The sequence below is a fragment of the Furipterus horrens genome, unplaced genomic scaffold, assembly GCF_987537825.1.
Source record: "Furipterus horrens unplaced genomic scaffold, mFurHor1.1.pri manual_scaffold_8, whole genome shotgun sequence".
In the NCBI taxonomy this organism is placed as follows: domain Eukaryota; kingdom Metazoa; phylum Chordata; class Mammalia; order Chiroptera; family Furipteridae; genus Furipterus; species Furipterus horrens.
In genome coordinates, this window is record NW_028327178.1 from 76858947 (window position 1) to 76876342 (window position 17396).

General features: G+C 37.4%; 1 protein-coding gene across 1 annotated transcript in view; it reads right to left on the reverse strand.

Moving 5' to 3' along the window:
- Window positions 1-660: 660 nt before the first annotated feature.
- The window catches only part of MACROD2 (mono-ADP ribosylhydrolase 2), a 142717-nt gene continuing 125981 nt past the window's right edge, over window positions 661-17396 (reverse strand). The window contains exon 4 of the mRNA XM_090285200.1: window positions 661-810. Within this exon, the coding sequence (XP_090141326.1) occupies window positions 686-810 (125 nt within the window). The 3' untranslated portion in view covers window positions 661-685. The remainder of the gene's footprint in view (window positions 811-17396) is intronic.

A 17396-nucleotide genomic window follows, 5' to 3' on the forward strand; every position in this document is an offset into this window, starting at 1 on the left:
TCTTTAGGAAGCCCAAACTCTCCATAAGGACTCTAACAGAGAATTTAATAGTGAGAAAGTCCTGGAATAGTAATATTGTGTGCGGTTTTCAAATTAATTAACTATTTTGTAAACATTATTCAATTATTAGAATAACTGTGAGAAAGTAAAAAGAATTAAAGTTAGCTTTAGACTTCTGAAAATTCATGCAAACAAAGCTCTATTACCTAGAACTTTACCAATAAGAAAACTCTAGAAACTTGTGCAATCTAGTGGCCACTATCTGCAATCTAGTGGCCACTATCCATATTTTGACAGAGACTTAAGATTTCAAGTTTAATGAACACAGATGGAAGAGTCAATCTTGCCTAAAAGATGTTTCTCCAGAAACTTATAAAAAGTTAACTAATTAAATCAATAATTTTTGTACTACAACTTGAGCTGGGTCATATACAAAGAATAATCATTATATTAGCTACATTTATTTTTAATTACCACAAACACTAGATTACAGAGTCTTTGAATGGTGAGGTGGGGTGAAGTAAATCTATGAATCTTTATTCTGAATTCTCTTTAAGCCTAAAACATACAGATACAATACACATACACAATGTTTAACTGTGTGATTATATTTATTATTAATTTAATTAAATACACAAACACACACACACACATACACACACACACAATGGGTGGGGGAGCTTTCTCACAAGAAAAATGTGAGAAGAAAACCCAGAGGATATCTTGTCAACCAAGAGATGAGATGAAGCAAAGGCCCTAGGACAAAGCCATCTTGATACAGAGTGGCTGGACATGAACTCTGAGAGAAATCTGTGGAAGGAAGGAATATTTTGGAGGTGAAAAGCAGTACTTACACAAATACTATACCAATAGTGTTTTTCCTCATCCCCAACCACCCATATAAACAAACAAACAAACAAAAAATGGAAGTTGCTTCTAATGGTCATGGAACAAATACACAATATTCTCCAGTTTGAAGATGTGAAAATATGCATGTCTAAAAATATTATAGAACTTGAAATTGTAATTATAATTCAATTATTGGTTTCTTCTTTCCCTGGCCAGACTGTCAGTACTCTGAGGATAAACACTAGAATCATATGTCCATGTCCAATTCTGGACCAAGAAAGTACAGGCAGATAATGAATATTACTTAAATAAATGAAAAACTATCAATCCATATGTAAAAGATGGAAGATAAATAACTGAACAGAAACTGGTTAGCAAAAGGTTAGACTGAGGGGAGAATGAAACTTGGAAGGTCAGATAGCCCTGAAAATATCCTGAATAAATGGTAAAGGTTCACATGCACTTCTTCTAAAAGCATAGTCTATGAAAAACAGTGACTGGCAAATCTAAGTTTAGAATAAGGAAATTGAAATAAATATGTAATGTATTATTTGTGTTTCTTTTCATCAATAATTTCAAAGTTTTTGCTTTTGTCAGGGTAAAAAAATAGTCTGTCTTTAATCTATATGCATTCCACATATCTAAGACACATAAATTTCCAAGTGTTCAAGAAAAGAACATGAAAAATATGGCTAATGACATTGTTAGGTATCTATTCAAGTATCAGATTTTTATGCCTAAAATGTCCCCCACCAAAAAAAAAACATTGTAAAAAGCAGAGGTAGAAAGATTGGCATTTAGATCAAAAGAAAGGGGGATAAACCTTTCCCTCATGTGAAATCTGATAACCTTAATTATTTTAAATTTGAAAAGAACCTAAGTACCAAATTGAACTTGGTCCAGTCTTTGCTCTATACATTTTCCAGCTTTTTTGAAATATAATTGGCATATAATATTGTATATGTTTAAGGTATACAAACATATTGATACATTTATGTACTGCAAAATCTTTACCACCATAGGGTTAGCTAACACCTCCATCTTGTCACACAATTACCATTTATTTTTTATAGTGAGAATATTTAAAATCTACTCTCTTAAGTGATTTAATGACACTTTGTGTTGTTCATAAGATGATCTTGCCTAATTATTTTAATTTCTTTAAGAATATGCTTCAGGTCCATCTATGCTCACAAAATGTAAGATTTCCTTCTTTTTTACACTGAGTAGTATTCCACTGTGTAAATATTCCACAGCTTTTTTTTATTCATTCATCGACTGATGGATACTTGGGATGCTTACAAATTTTGAATATTGAGAATAACACTGCAATGAACATATTGTTACTGGTGGATGGCTGTAGCCCAGTGAGTCATCCCCCAGCCAAGAGGGCGGCAGGGGTAGGTTTTTACGCTCAATGCATGAAAAGCCCTTAACCCCCATCCCTCCAGTACCAGATTGGGAGTGGGACTAGGGGAAAGCAGGCATATGCACCACAGAAATCTAAATGGCAACAAAGGAGGTGCTAGTCAAAGAGGCCTGTCTAACCCGGGGAAAGAAGGAATGGCATTGGAGGTAGACCCACCATAAGTACACAAGAGTTTAGTCATTTTTGAGAAAACACCCAGTCCATCCCACACCCAAGTTAATATAGTCCCCAGGGAACAATGAAATGCTCTCTCTTGGTGATGGCTCCTGCTCATGACCTGGACTTGCACGGTGTGCTTGCCTGTGCTTTCCATAGACCACATGGCCTTAGTAGCCATGTGGGCCACAGCTTCCAGCAGGGAGCCTCTCTTGCTCACCTCATGATGCATTCACCGATATATTCATGCAACCTGGAGGCCCTCCCAGCCACATGGTCCATGGCCCTGCGGGCTCCATGTGCAGCCTCCAGGAGGGAACCTGAAATGGACAGCAGCCAGGAATATGCTAAGCTACCAAGATGACCACTTAAAAGCTTCCAGTAAGCTTTAAAAAAAGGTGCTTTTAATTGCAGCACGAACTCTGGATACTGGCTTTTCCATGGTTCTGCTGAAGAGATGGAACTTGAAATGGTGAGTTCACAATTCTCTCAGATCGCACAGCACCTGAACGAAGCCTCTTCCCTTTTGCACCAGCATCTACCTCATGAGTTTGACTTTTGTGGTTGCAGACAGACAAATCCCTGTTTCTGTTCAGAAATAAGGGTGCATGTATTCTTTCAAATTAGTGTTTCAGTTTCTTTGGATACATTTGTATATATTTCCAGAAGTGGAATTTCTGGGTCATATCTATTTTCTCCACACCCTCCCCAACAACTGTTGTTTATTGGTTTATTGAGATTAGCCACTTTGATAGGTGCAAGGTGGTATCTCATTGTGGTTTTAATTTGCATTCTCTGATGATTAGTGATGTCGAGCATCTTTTCATATGTCATTGTCTCTCTTTATATCCTCTTTGGAGAAGTGTCTCTGTTCAGGTTCCTTTATCATTTCTTAATTGGGTTGATTGGGTTTTGGGGGTGTTGAGTTCTATACTTTTCTTATAAATTTTGGATATTAAGCCCTTATGAGATGTATAGGCAAATATGTTTTCTCATTAAGTGGGTTGTCTTTTCATTTTATTGATAGTTTCCCTTGCTGTGCAAAAAGTTTTAGTTTGATATAGCTCCATTTGTTTATTGTTTTTCTTTTGTTTCTCTTGCTTAACGTGATATAGCAGAAAAAATATTGCTACAAGAAATGTCCAAGTTTTACCACCTATATTTCCTTCTAGGATTTTTATGGTTTTTAGTCTAACATTTAAATATTTAATCTATTTTGAGTTCAGGAAAGTGAAATAAGTCAGTCAGAGAAAGACATTTAACACATGATTTTGGAGCAAGTCTTAGCCCTGGGTGGTTTACTTCCTTTTTGGGTTGTCATTTTATTAGTCTTATTGCCTTTTTTTTTTTAAGGATTGGTGATTGATGCATGAGGAGCCCATGGAGGTGTAGGAGCAGTGGTGATGGTTTGAAAAGCCAAGCTGAAGTGTGCTGGGCTTTGCTGAGGCATGACAGTTTATCATGACCATGGTAAGGCAGGAAAATGTGGATAATTACTAAGACACTGGCGAGGAACTTGGCAGGCTGCCCCTCCAAGAACAGAAGCAACAAGAGGATCTGTGAGCCTTCTAATGGGTCCACCCAGGGAGAGCAGTGGGGACGGAAACCGGCACCATCTTCTGGTCTTCCCAGCAGCATCTCCACAAAAGAACTCAAGACAAGATGGGCAGAGTGATTCTCAATCAACAAGCCAGAGGAAAGGATCCACTAAAGAGTAACTTAAATACAACCAGACAGCTTAAACAAATGGCATACAAGGTATTCCAAGAGCATCAGGCTCAGGAGATCAAAGAGACTACACCACTGAATCCCTCAGGTCTCTTATACAGAACCTCATATCACAAAGGCGGGAAATCAAAACAGACAAATCTAAGAAACAAAAACAAGCAAGAAGCATCCAGCATGGGGAGACACAGAAACAACCCCCCAGTGAAAGGAAAAGAGGAATCCCCAGAAAGAGAGATAGATGGAACAGACATGGAATTCAAAAGAATGATTATAAGGAAGCTCAATGAACTTGACAACCTCAAAGAAAACTACAACAAACTCCGGGGGAATTACAAAGAACTCCAGGGAAACTACAAAGAAATCCAGTGAAACTACAAGGAACTTACAGAGAACTACACCAGCATAAAAAGAGACGTGAAAATTATCAATAAGAACCAGGAAGAAATGAAGAATACATTTTCTGAACTGAGGAACACAGCAGAATCAATCAAAGGCAGCCTAAATGAAGCAGAGGATCAGATCAGTGAGTTAGAACACAATGTAGAAAAAAATTCGCGGACAATACAACAAAATAAAAAAACACTGAAAAAAATGAAGAGAGTATAAGAGAACTGTTGGACAACATGAAATAAAAAAAATATTCAAATAATAGGGATACAAGAAGGAGAAGAACAGGAGCAAGGGATAGAAAACCTTTGAGAAAGTAATGACAGAAAATTTTCCTAAGTTGATGAGAGAAAAAGTCATGGAAGTCCAGGATGCACAGAGGGTTCCAATGAAGATGAACCCAAAAAGGCCCATTTCAAGGCACATCATATTAAAATGGCAACATTCAAAGACAAAGAGAGAATCCTAAAAGCAGCAAGAGAAAAACAGCAAATAACATACAAGGACCTCCGATAAGGCTATCAACTGATTTCTTAACAGAAACACTACAAGCCAGAAGGGAATGGCAAAATATATTCCAAGCAATGAAAAACAAAGACTTACAACCAAGAATACTCTACCCAGCAAAGCTTTCTTTCAAAATGGAAGGTGAAATAAGGAGTTTCCCAGATGAAGGAAGACTAAAAGAATACATCTCCACCAAACCAGCATTGCAAGACGATGCTAAAGGGAAAGCTTTAAGAAAAAGAAGAAAAAAAGAGAGGGAGAGGAACACAGGTACAAATTGAAATAAATAAATACCTGTCAATAATAACCTTAAATGTAAATGCATTAAATGCTCCAATCAAAAGACATAAAGTAGCAGAACGGATATGAAAACATAACCCACATATATGCTGTCTACAAGAGACACACCTCAGAACCAAAGATTTACACAGACTGAAAGTTAAGGGATGAAAAAAAGTACTCTAAGCAAATGGACATAAAAGAAAGCTGCAGTAGCAATACTTATATAAGACAAAATGGATTTCACAGCAAATGCCATAAAAAGAGACAAACAAGGGTATTTCATAATACTGAAGGGAACAATCCATCAAGAAGATATAATCCTGGTAAACATATATGCACGCAACAGAGGAGCACCCAAATATATAAGGAAAATACTATAAGACTACAAGAAGGATATCAACAGCAACACACTCATAGTAGAGAAATTTAACACCCCATTATCAACAACAGACAGATCTTCAAAGCAAAGAAACACCAAGGATATTGAGGCTCTGAACAACACACTAGATCAAATGGACTTAACTGATATATATAGAACTTTTCACCCCAAAGAAGCAAAATATACATTCTTTTCAAATGCACATGGGACATTTTCAAAGAGAGACCACATGGTAGGACACAAACCAAGCCTCAACAAATTCAAGACAACTGAAATTATATCAAGCATCTTCTCAGACCACAATGCCATGAAACTAGAAATCAACCTCAAGAAAAAAACTCAAAGACATTCAAACTCATGGAGAATGAATAACATGATATTAAATAATAAATGGGTTAACAATGACAAAAAGGAAGAAATCAAGAAGTTTCTGGAAACTAAAGATTATGAACACATAATAGCCCAAAACCTATGGGACACAGCAAAAGCAGTCCTGAGAGGAAAGTTCATAGTAATACAGGCCTATCTAAAAAGGAGAGAAGAATCCCAAATAAAAAATGTAACCCTACAGCTACAAGAACTAGAACAACAACAAACAAACAAAGCCCAGGGCGTGTAAAAGGAAGGAAATCATCAAGATCAGAGCAGAATTAAAAGACATAGAGGCTAAACAAACAATTCAAAAGATCAACAAAAGTAGGAGCTGTTTCTTTGAAAAGATAAATAAAATCAACAAGCCTTTAGCTAGGCTCATCAAGAAAAAAAAGGGAGGACCCAAATAAACAAAATCAGAAATGAAAGAGGAGAAATCACGACCAATATCACAGAAATACAAAGCATTGTAAGAAAGTACTACAAACAACTGTATGGCAAGAAACTTGAAAACCTCAATGGAATGGACAGATTTCTAAAAACATATAATCTTCCAAAACTGAATCAAGAAGAAGTAGAAAGCCTGAACAGACTGATAACAAAGAGTGAAATTGAAACAGTAATCGAAAAACTCCCAGCACACAAAACCCTGGACCGGATGGCTTCACAGGAGAGTTTTACAAAACATTCAGGGAAAAACTAATGACTACCCTTCTCAAACTATTGCAAAAAATCCAACAAGAGGGAAAACTCTCAAACTCTTTCTGTGAAGCCAGTAATACCCTAATTCCAAAACCTGGTCAAGACACAAAGAAGGAAAACTACAGGCCAATATCACTGATGAACATAGATGCTAAAATCCTCAAAAAATATTGGAAACAGGATCCAGCAACACATTAAAAAGATCATACAGCCTGGCTGGTGTGGCTCAGTGGATTGAGCATTGGCCTGCAAACCAAGTGTCGCTGGTTCGATTCCCATTCAGGGCACATAACTAGGTAGCACGTCAGGTCCCCAGTTGGGGGCGCGAGTGAGAGGGAACCACACAGTGATTTTTCTCTCCCTCCTTTTCTCCTTTCCCCTCTCTCTAAAAATAAAATAAACAAATAAATTATAAAAATAAACAAATAAATAAAATTTAAAAAAAAAGATCACACACCACGATCAAGTGGGATTCATCCCACGGATACAAGAATGGTTTGATATTCACAAATCAATAAATGTGATATACCACATAAACAAAATGAAAGACAAAAATCACATGATCATATCAATAGATGCAGAAAAAGCATTTGATAAGGTACAACACCCATTTATGATGAAAACACTCAGCAAAATGGGAATAGAGGGAGCATACCTCAACAAAATTAAGGCTATATATGAGAAACCTGAAGCCAGCATCATACTCAATGGACAAAAAATGAAAGCATGCCCCCTGAGATGAGAAACAACACAAGGATGTCCACTCTCTCCACTCCTATTCAACATAGTGTTGGAAGTCCTAGCCACAGCAATCAGACAAGAAAGAGAAATAAAAGCACCCAAATTGGAAAAGAGGAAGTAAAACTGTCATTATTTGCAGATGACATGATAGTGTACATAGAAAACCCTCTAGACTCCACTAAGAACGTACTCAACAAAATAACCGAATTTGGCAAAATAGCAGGGTACAAAGTCAATATTCAGAAATCGAAGGCATTTCTGTATACCAACAACGAAAATATTAGAGAAAGAAATTTAAAAAAAAAAAAAAAGTCCCATTTGCTATAGCAACAAGAAAAATAAAGTACCTAGAAATAAACTTAACCAAAGGATAAAAGACCTGTACTTGAAAAACTACATAACACTGAAGAAAGAAATTAAGGAAGATACAAGTAAATGGAAGCAAATACCATGATCATGGATGGGAAGAATCAACATTATTAAAATGTACATACTACCCAAAGCAATTTACATATTCAATGCAATCCCTATTAAAATACCAGTGACATATTTTACAGACCTAGAACAAATACTTCAAAAATTTATATGGAACCAAAAAAGGCCCCGAATAGCCAAAGCAATCTTGAGACAGAAGAACACAGCAGGAGGAATCACGATACCAGACATCAAACAATACTACAAAGCCACTGTGATCAAAACAGTATGGTACTGGCATAAGAACAGACATATAGATCAATGGAACAGAATAGAGAGCCCAGAAATAAACCCAGGTCTATATGGTCAACTAATATTTGACAAAGGGAGAAGGAGCATAAAATGAAGTGAGAAGAGCCTCTTCAAAAAATGGTGCTGGGAGAACTAGACAGGGACGTGCAAAAAAATGAAACGAGACCACCAACTTACACCACACACGAGAATAAACTCAAGATGGATCAAAGACTTAAATGTAAGCCGTGACACCATAAAAGTCCTAGAGGAAAACACAGGCAGGAAAATTTTAGATATTCCACGTAGCAATATTTTCACTGATACATGGAGTACTATGTAGCAGAAAGAAACAAGGAACTTCTACCATTTGCAACAACATGGATGGAACTAGCGAGAATTATGCTTAGTGAAATAAGCCAGGCAAAGAAAGCAAAATACCATATGATATCACCTGAAACAGGAGACTAATGGACAACACAAACAAATGAACAAAATTGAACAAGGAACAAAATAACAGTTTCATGGGGGAGGGGGGAGGGAGAGAAAGGGGATAAGTAGGGGAAGGGTCTAGTCAAAGAACATGTATAAATGACACATGGACATGTACAACGGGGTGGGGAATGACTTTGGGAGAAGAGGTGGACTGGGTGGGCAGGAGCAATGGGGGAAAAATAGGACAACTGTAATTGAAAAACAATAAGATAAATAAATCAAAAAATATATATATATGTGTGTGTGTATACATATATGTGTGTGTGTGTGTGTGTGTGTGTGTGTGTGTAGTTCATGCCAGGCTCAAATATAAGTAGTTCTTCCAACACTTAAAGAATGAAAAAAGACCACATAAGGTGGAAGAGCAGACTACATTCCACTAGAAGAAACATATGACTTTAAGAAGTTCCTCAAAATACTCTGGTTAACCCTTAAAGAAATGCAGAAGAGGAAATGTGAGATTTATTTTCAAACTGAAGAGAGAAGGGAGAAGAGTTAGAACCTCTCAAGGATATATTAACACAAAATACTAATAAGTATTACATGTCAACAAATATTATTGTGATCTGTATGGCTATTACTGTTTAAAAAAACATATGATTTTACTTACATATAGAATCTAATGGCCAAAATAAACAAACCAAATAGAAACAGATTCACAGATATAGAGAACAGACTGACAGCTATCAGGGGGAGGGAGCTTGGTAGCTGGGTGAAACAAGAAAGGAATTAAGCATAGAAAAACACTCATAGACACAGAAAATAGTATGGTGATTATAAGAGAGAAAGTGAGGTAGGGGTAGGTTAAAGAGAGTAAAGGGGGATGAATGATAATGGAATTATGTGTATACAGATGATGTACATATTATAGCACTGTATACCTGAAATCTATATAATTTTATTAACCAATGTCACCCTAACAAATTACTGGAAAATACAGGAAGGGAAAACATTGAGGGAAGTTCTTTTTAAAAAGAATACACTTCCTATGCTATTTTTTTCCAGCAAAATTGTAATTTAGTGACCTGAAGAGAGACACTATATTTCAGTGTGTGTATAAAGTAACACACCATTCAGTAGATTCAATTAAATAAAATGGTCAGAAATGTATTCAGAATGAAATAAACAGACTAGAACTTCTTACAGATTTTTTTTCTTCAAGCAAATGTCCATCAAGTAGGAATTCCACACATATTAGGTGCGGTAACCATTTCCCCATTAAACAGAATTATTACGTTGCTATAAAATGCTGACCCCACTTAAGAATCCTGTTGGTCAGTGATTTCATCATTTTATCAAGTATATGAAAGCTGTTATCTTCAAGCTAAATGTTGCTACACAAGGTGGTTATACAAACACCATTTACTTAAAGACAGTATTATCTGAAAAAGAAGTCCCTTTGTCCAAGTAATATAAATCATTTCCCAAGATACCTCACAATACAGCCTAGACTTTTAACAAACCCTTTATGAGTGTAGAAACCAGTATCCTTTGAAAGAAAACTGCATGTTAATTAATATATTGAAAACAATATATATAACTAACTTTCAAAGGCAGGATCACATTGCCATGCTAATAACTTCATTGTGGTGAGTTAGTTGTGTAAGCCTCTCATTAATCATTTTCTAGAATAATTACCAAAAGATTAATTCAAATAATAAAAAGAATAATGAAAGATATTAAAAGTTTTCTTTATTATGCAATGCAAAATTAGTGTGCCAGCAACCCTGCCATGTTATACCTCTTCTGTGTGTGCGCAGATACTCACCCTAAGACTTTAAATGAATCAATGCTTTTTTAACAATTCAGTTATAGACATCTTTTACTCCACAAATGAAAAACGTGGTCCTTTGTAATCACAGTTCCTTGCAATATTTATTTATAATTATGAGGTATTTTAGTTAAAAGAAATAGTAATATGCTATAGGTGTTTATCTATCAAAATTATGAGCATTTTAACGCAGCCCTGATTAATTCCAAATTCATCAGGAACCTCACAGACAGCACAAAACACATTAAAATGCAAGTCCTAAAAGCAGTGGCAAGTTTAACAAAATGCTGTTAATATCAAATTTTTAAAAGCCATCAATTTGGCAACCTCATACAGATTTATTATTTAACTAAATAATGCTTGACAACATAGAGCTTTTCTAGGGCATCCAGGCCCTCTGCTAACAAGCCAGCAGCTCTGGCTCCTTCCTTTACACACGGACACCAGGGCACAGAAAAAGGTGGCATAACACAAAAAGAAAATAACTTGGAAACTGGGGAAGTTGCCCGGGTGATGGTAAAACCCCAAGTTGAAAAACCTATAGTCTCTAAGCAGTAAAGGCAGTGGAGAGATTTCCTTCCAGCTTCCCAGCAGCTGCAGTGAGTTCATATTCGTGGACGGACAGCACACCCTGGTGACAAAAATGGGCTATCTCCAGCTGCCCAGATCAAAGTCACTAAAGCACCATCAAAGTAGGGAGTAGAGTATGCAGCCTAACATTTCTTCAAATCTTTCTAAGAACCAAAAACACGGTGAGTATACTGAAACTTTTATGAAAAAAATGAAGCCCTGGCTGGTGTGGTTCAGTGGATTGAGCACTGGCCTGTGAACCAAAGGGTCCCAGTTTAATTCCCAGTCAGCGTACATGCCTGAGTTGCAGGCCGAGTCCCTAGTTAGGGGCGTGAGAGGGCAACTAATCAATGTTTCTCTCCCTCTCTTGCTCCCTCCCTTCCCCCCTCTCTAAAAATAAATAGTAAAATATTTTTGACAAAAATAAAAAAATGAAAACCAAAACAAAGTTTGCATGAATTAAATGCTAATGGTATTTGTAATGCATATTCAGTTCAGTTACTTACCATCAGTGTGACATTTGGCAAGGTTTTAGATTGTCCCTTAAATTTGCATTAGAGATTTTTTTAAATATTCATCTTAAGGGTAGCCATGAGGATGAAATAAAGACAATATTTGTACAATAATAGACCAGAACTTGGCACACAGAAAGCACTATATGTAGTCATTAAAAATTGAATGAAATCAATGTAGAAATAGGATTTTTTAAGCTGAAAAGAAATAATAATACTAAAAGCTATAATGGATTGAATGCTTGCTATATGTCATCCACTATGCTCTTTACATATTCTCTCCTTTAACTTTATAACAAATCTCTCATTTACAGATAAGGAGAAGGCAAATGTGAAGCCCAAAACACAAAACTAGCAAGTGGCAGTGCCAGGATTCAGACCCAGGTATTTTTCATTCTAGAGCCTATGCCCTTAACCACTGCACCATACATGAAGTTGATTTTATTCACCTATTTCTATTTTAAGAAACTGAAGTGTCTTAGTTAAAGTCCCATAGTTAGCTAGTAGATAAATGAGAAATTAAGGAGTCAGAGCAACCTTGCTCTGAGAAACCACCCAGAGACCACTGTGGAAGCAAGCAATGGGTTTGTTGAGGGAACAAAGTGGGACGGGAATGGAGGAGAGAGGCAACTCTCAGGCTGACTCAAGGGCCTGTAGGAGCAAGGGGAATGGGGAGCAAGGAAATGGGGACTCCCAGTCCTCCACACAGGCCCATAAGAGTCCCACCTGGACTTCTGCAGGCGTGCTTTTTAAACTTGCCAATCGCACATTTCAGCGAGGTTGAGTTTGTTGTATTAGCACAGTCAAGTAGGTCGTTTGGATCATGTTGCTGTCATTCTGACCAGATTGATTAACATATCCTGTTGTCTGACCAGGTTTGCATCCTGGCTACCTCTACATTCTGACATGAGGTATCTTAGCCTACTGTAAATCTAAAAGACTAAATATAGGAATAGTCTATTGAATCACTCAGGATTACAGTTAGTCTAAAGATACCCATCCTACCCTCCACAACACACCCAGGTATATGCTACAGTAAATCACGGAGAAGAATTTTTTCTCCCATAGTGGTGAAGGCAGGAAGGTTGAGTGTCCTAGATGACTCTGTAATATGACCAACTCATTCATCATAGTAAATGCCAAGTGTAGAACCAAAACATGTGGTAAAATTCAACTTTGTTTTTCCAACATAGAAGGAAAGACCCCGAAGAAGAACTGCATAGGTACATAATAAGCTCACCAGCTGGCTCTCTTGGCCAAAACCACCGATGCTCAGTTCAAAAATAAAGAGATCTGTGGCAGGTGCATTCTCCCTGAGTATGTCCAGGCTTGACATGAAAGAAAACCTAGGCAGCTCCCCACCTGCAGGTGTTGGCTCGGAGTCATCTGGCAGCAGCTGAGGCTGAGATACATACAAGCTCTATTCTACCACTCTCTGCAGTGAAAAAGTTAATAGTTAAAAATTGAGGGCAAAAAGATGTGAGTAAGAATATTGAAAATACAGGTGCATCTGCAAGGTGTGTAACAATTACAGCTCAGTGCTCTCACCCCTCTATAAAAAAATAATCAACTCTTTTCTAGGTTCTATAAATAAATCTAAACCAAAGGTTGTTCTGAGAGCCAAAAAAATAAATATTGGTTTGGAAACTTTCTCATAACTATACTCATCAGACATTTGTTTATGGAACAAATAAAAATATTCAGTAATCCTCACTTAACAGATAGATTTTGAGACTTTAACTGAACCAAACGACCTACAGCTAAACCAGTTTTGCCGTAGGCTAATTGGTATAAACAAGAATTAATTTCCTTAGACAACTCATCATTATAACAAAATGACATTAAGGGAAGCAATATTATTCATGACCTGCTATATCTCTTACATAAACATGTTTATCATTTGTACATCTTTTGTACCTATTGTAAAAGAAATGGTAATCTTTCCTTTAAAACAGTAAATGCATATTCATAATTCTGCAAGAAAGCCAAAGTTTACCTCGTAATGGTCAAAATACTAGTAAATGGCAGACCATTTCACATGGATCATTTCACAATGTTTGTATTTCATTAAATCCCACCAAATTTAAGATATTTTTCCACCACAGGCACTCAAGGCTTACTTTTAATATGATGCATATGTGAAGTAGTATACTCTAAAAGTGTTACAAAATACTTTGTTTACCACTTCACAATTTGATTAAATGTTGTCCTCTTATGTGATATATTTATCCCATAATATGCAGTCTCAAAGGTGTTCAACTTCACTAGCCATTAGGGAAATGCAAATCATAAATATAACAAGATACTACCTCATACCTGTTAGAATGGCTATTATCAACAAAACAAGTTATAACAACGTTGGAGAGTCTGTGGAGAAAAAGGAACCCTTCTTTTTTTTTTTTTAAGGACTGGTGTGAAGGGCATTAAATTGTAACCAGATGCTTATTTTCTTTTTTTTTTTTTTTTTCAGATTTAATGTGTTTTATTGATTAAAATATTACATTTGTGCCAATTTCCCTTCCCTCTGCTCCCCTCCACCCGGTGGCCCCCCTCCCTCCAGTTGTCCCCCCCCTTTTAGATTATGTCCATTAGTTGTGCATACAGTTCCTCCCAACCTCTCTCCGTCTATTCCATTCCCTCCTACCTTGATCCCCAATTCCTATATCATCTCCCTCCCTTTCCCCATTCCCCCTCCCTGTTGACCTCCCCCCAATATGCTTCCCGTACCCACAGTTCCTTTTCCACTCTCGTTGCCTATTTAGTTTGCCTTTGTTTCATCTCCCTAGCTTCTGTTTTTTTAAACCAGTCCCTTTAACATCTCATATAACAGTGGTTTGGATCTAATGAACTCTTTCAGTTTTATTTTGTCCTGAAAACACTTTCTCTGTCCTTCTATTCTGAATGACAATTTCGCTGGATAGAGTATTCGTGGTTGTAGGTTTTGGATTTTCATTACTTTGAATATTTCTTGCCAGTCCCTTCTTGCCTGTAGGGTTTCCCTTGAGAAGTCTGCTGATAGTCTAATTGGGACCCCTTTGTACATAATTCTTTTCTTCTCTCTTGCTGCTTTTAAGATTCTCTCTTTATCTTTAATTTTTGACATTTTGATTATAATGTGTCTTGGAGTGGTTCTCCCTGGGTCCAGTCTCTTGGGAACTCTCCTTGCTTCCTGGACCTGCAAGTCTATTCCCTTCCCCAAGTCTGAGAAGTTCTCCTTTATTATATTTTCACTCAATTTTTCAAGTTCTAGTTCATCTTCCTCATTCTCTGGCAAACCAATGATTCTTATGTTGGGTCTTTTATAGCTGTCCCAGAGGTTTCTGATCCTCTCATTGTTGCTTCCCATTTCCTCTCGCTGCATTGGTTGACTGCTTGTTCCTTCTCCATATTCCAGTTTGTTGAAATGAACTCTGGATTTTTTTCTCACCTTCTATCTTTTATGCGGTTTTGTTCCTTTCGTTATGAAATTTTTTCGCTTCTTTCTTATCTTTTTCCTGCTCTTTTGTGAATTCTGTAAGCCACCTGATAACAATGGCCCAGAACTGAGCCTCTGACAGGTTTCTTATCTGTTCATCTGTCAGGTTCTCTATCTGCTGCCTGGTGAGTTGTGTCACCGGTATTTCTATAGTTGTCTGCCTCATTTTGACAGATGCGTTTTGTTTTCTTGGGCCGGCTGTCGGGGGCAGTGCCTGTGTACTCGTAATGACCCAGCGACCGGCGGGCGCCGTTTGGCGTCACAAATCAGCGACCGGCGCCTGCCTGTCCGCGACCTATTTCGCAGCCCTGTGGTGCTTTCTTTGGGGGCGGGGGTCCAAGATGGATTCACACAGTTATTCAGCTAGGAGACCGGGATCCGTCCTCCCGTCCCCCTGGGCCTCACTGTTCAAGGCGATGCGGCGGCCGCTCTCCCCAGCGCCGGAGTCGCGCACCGCCAGGGGCTTGCGTAGCCCGGACTCCTCGCCGGGGTCGCGCACCGCCAGGGGCTTGCGCAGCCGGGATTCCTCGCCGCCTGCCGCTTTGGGTGCGACCGCAAACAGCACTGCCCTCTTTAACTCTTACCTGCCCAAATGGCACCGCTGGTTTATAACTTCATATGTTGGACTTCCGTGTAGTTTTATTTTCTGGAATTTCTAGTTATCCTTTGTTTTGAAGTAGTTGTATTCCTCTCTAGTTGTAGAGGGAGACCTAGCGTGTCCGTCTAAGCCTCCATCTTGGCCGGAAGTCGGAACCCTTCTTTACTATTGGTGAGAATGTAAACTGGTACAGCCACTGCAAAAAACAGTATGGCATTTCCTCAAAAAATTAAGAATAGACTTATCATATGACCCAACAATCCCTCTTCTGGGTATCTATCCAAAAACTTTGAAAATATTTATTCACAAAGATATATGCATTTCTATGTTCACTGCAGTATTATTCACAGTGGCCAAGACATGGAAACAACCAAAGTGTCCTTTGATGGAGGACTGGATAAAGGAGATGTGGTACATATATACTATGGAATACTACTCAGACATAAGAAAAATGAAATACTGCCATTTGTGACGACATAGATGGACCTGAGAATATTATGCTAAGTGAACTAAGTCAGTCAGAAAATGCGAAGGACCTTTTGATTTCACTCATATGTGGGATATAAAATTGAAACTTATAGGCACAGACAACAGCATGGTGGTTACCAGAGGGAAGGGGATGCAGGGATGGTAAAGGGTAGAGGAGGCCAAATACATGGTGACAGAAGATGATTTCACTTGGGGTGGTGGGCACACAATGAAATATACAGATTGTGTATCATAAAAATGTACACTTGAAACCTATATGATCATATTAACCAATGTCACCCCAATAAATTTAACAAAAAATAAATAAAAGATAGAACAATGCCTCTTTTAATTTTGTCAGTTCAAGTAAAAAGGAAATCAATGGAAAAGCAGTAAGGTATTAATATAAGAAAACATATCTGTAGAAGTGCTTTCTTTCTCTAACCAACAAACTAAAAATACTCAGCAACAGTACAATACAAAAATTGATATCCAAAAAAGATGCCCATGACAGAGTTTAATCAAATTCATCATTTGAGACTCACACTGAAATTCCTCTGAGTGGCCTACCCATACCACTCTAACACCTTCTGCAAGTTAAAGAAATACTAGAACTCACCAAGAAATAATTCAATAGATTCAATTATATAAAAAAGTAAAAGTAAAACTTTTTTATACAAGTAAAACTTACAATAAAATAAAGCAGAAAAGATATATGTAGTAAATAGCACAAATAATTATATATTATTGTATTCATTTCCTATTGCTAAATAACAAATTTCCACAACTTAGCACCTTAAAACAACACTAATTTACTAGTTCACATTTCCATAGGCCAGAAGTACAGGTACTATGCATTGTGTATTTGAAATTGAAATTCAGGTGCTGGTAGGGCTGAGTTCTAGTTTGGAAACTGGAGAAAAATCTTCTCTGGAGTTCATTCTTGTTGACAGAATTCAGTTCCTTATAATGGTAGGACTGAGATCCCTGTTTCCTTGTTGGTGATCAGCCTCTTAGAGGCTGAGGACTTGACCATTTCAAATCCAGGTCCTTTCCATGTGACCTCCTCAGTCTTCAAGCTAGTAATAAATGGTGAATCCTTGTCATGCTTTTAATTTTTCTGACTTCCTCTTTTACTACCAACTAGATAAAATGGTGCATTCAAAGGACTACTGTGATCATAACTCCTATGTATGATCAAACCCACCCTGATAATCTTAAAGTCAATTGTGCCATTTACTGTAAGCTAATCATAGGAGTAAAATCTATC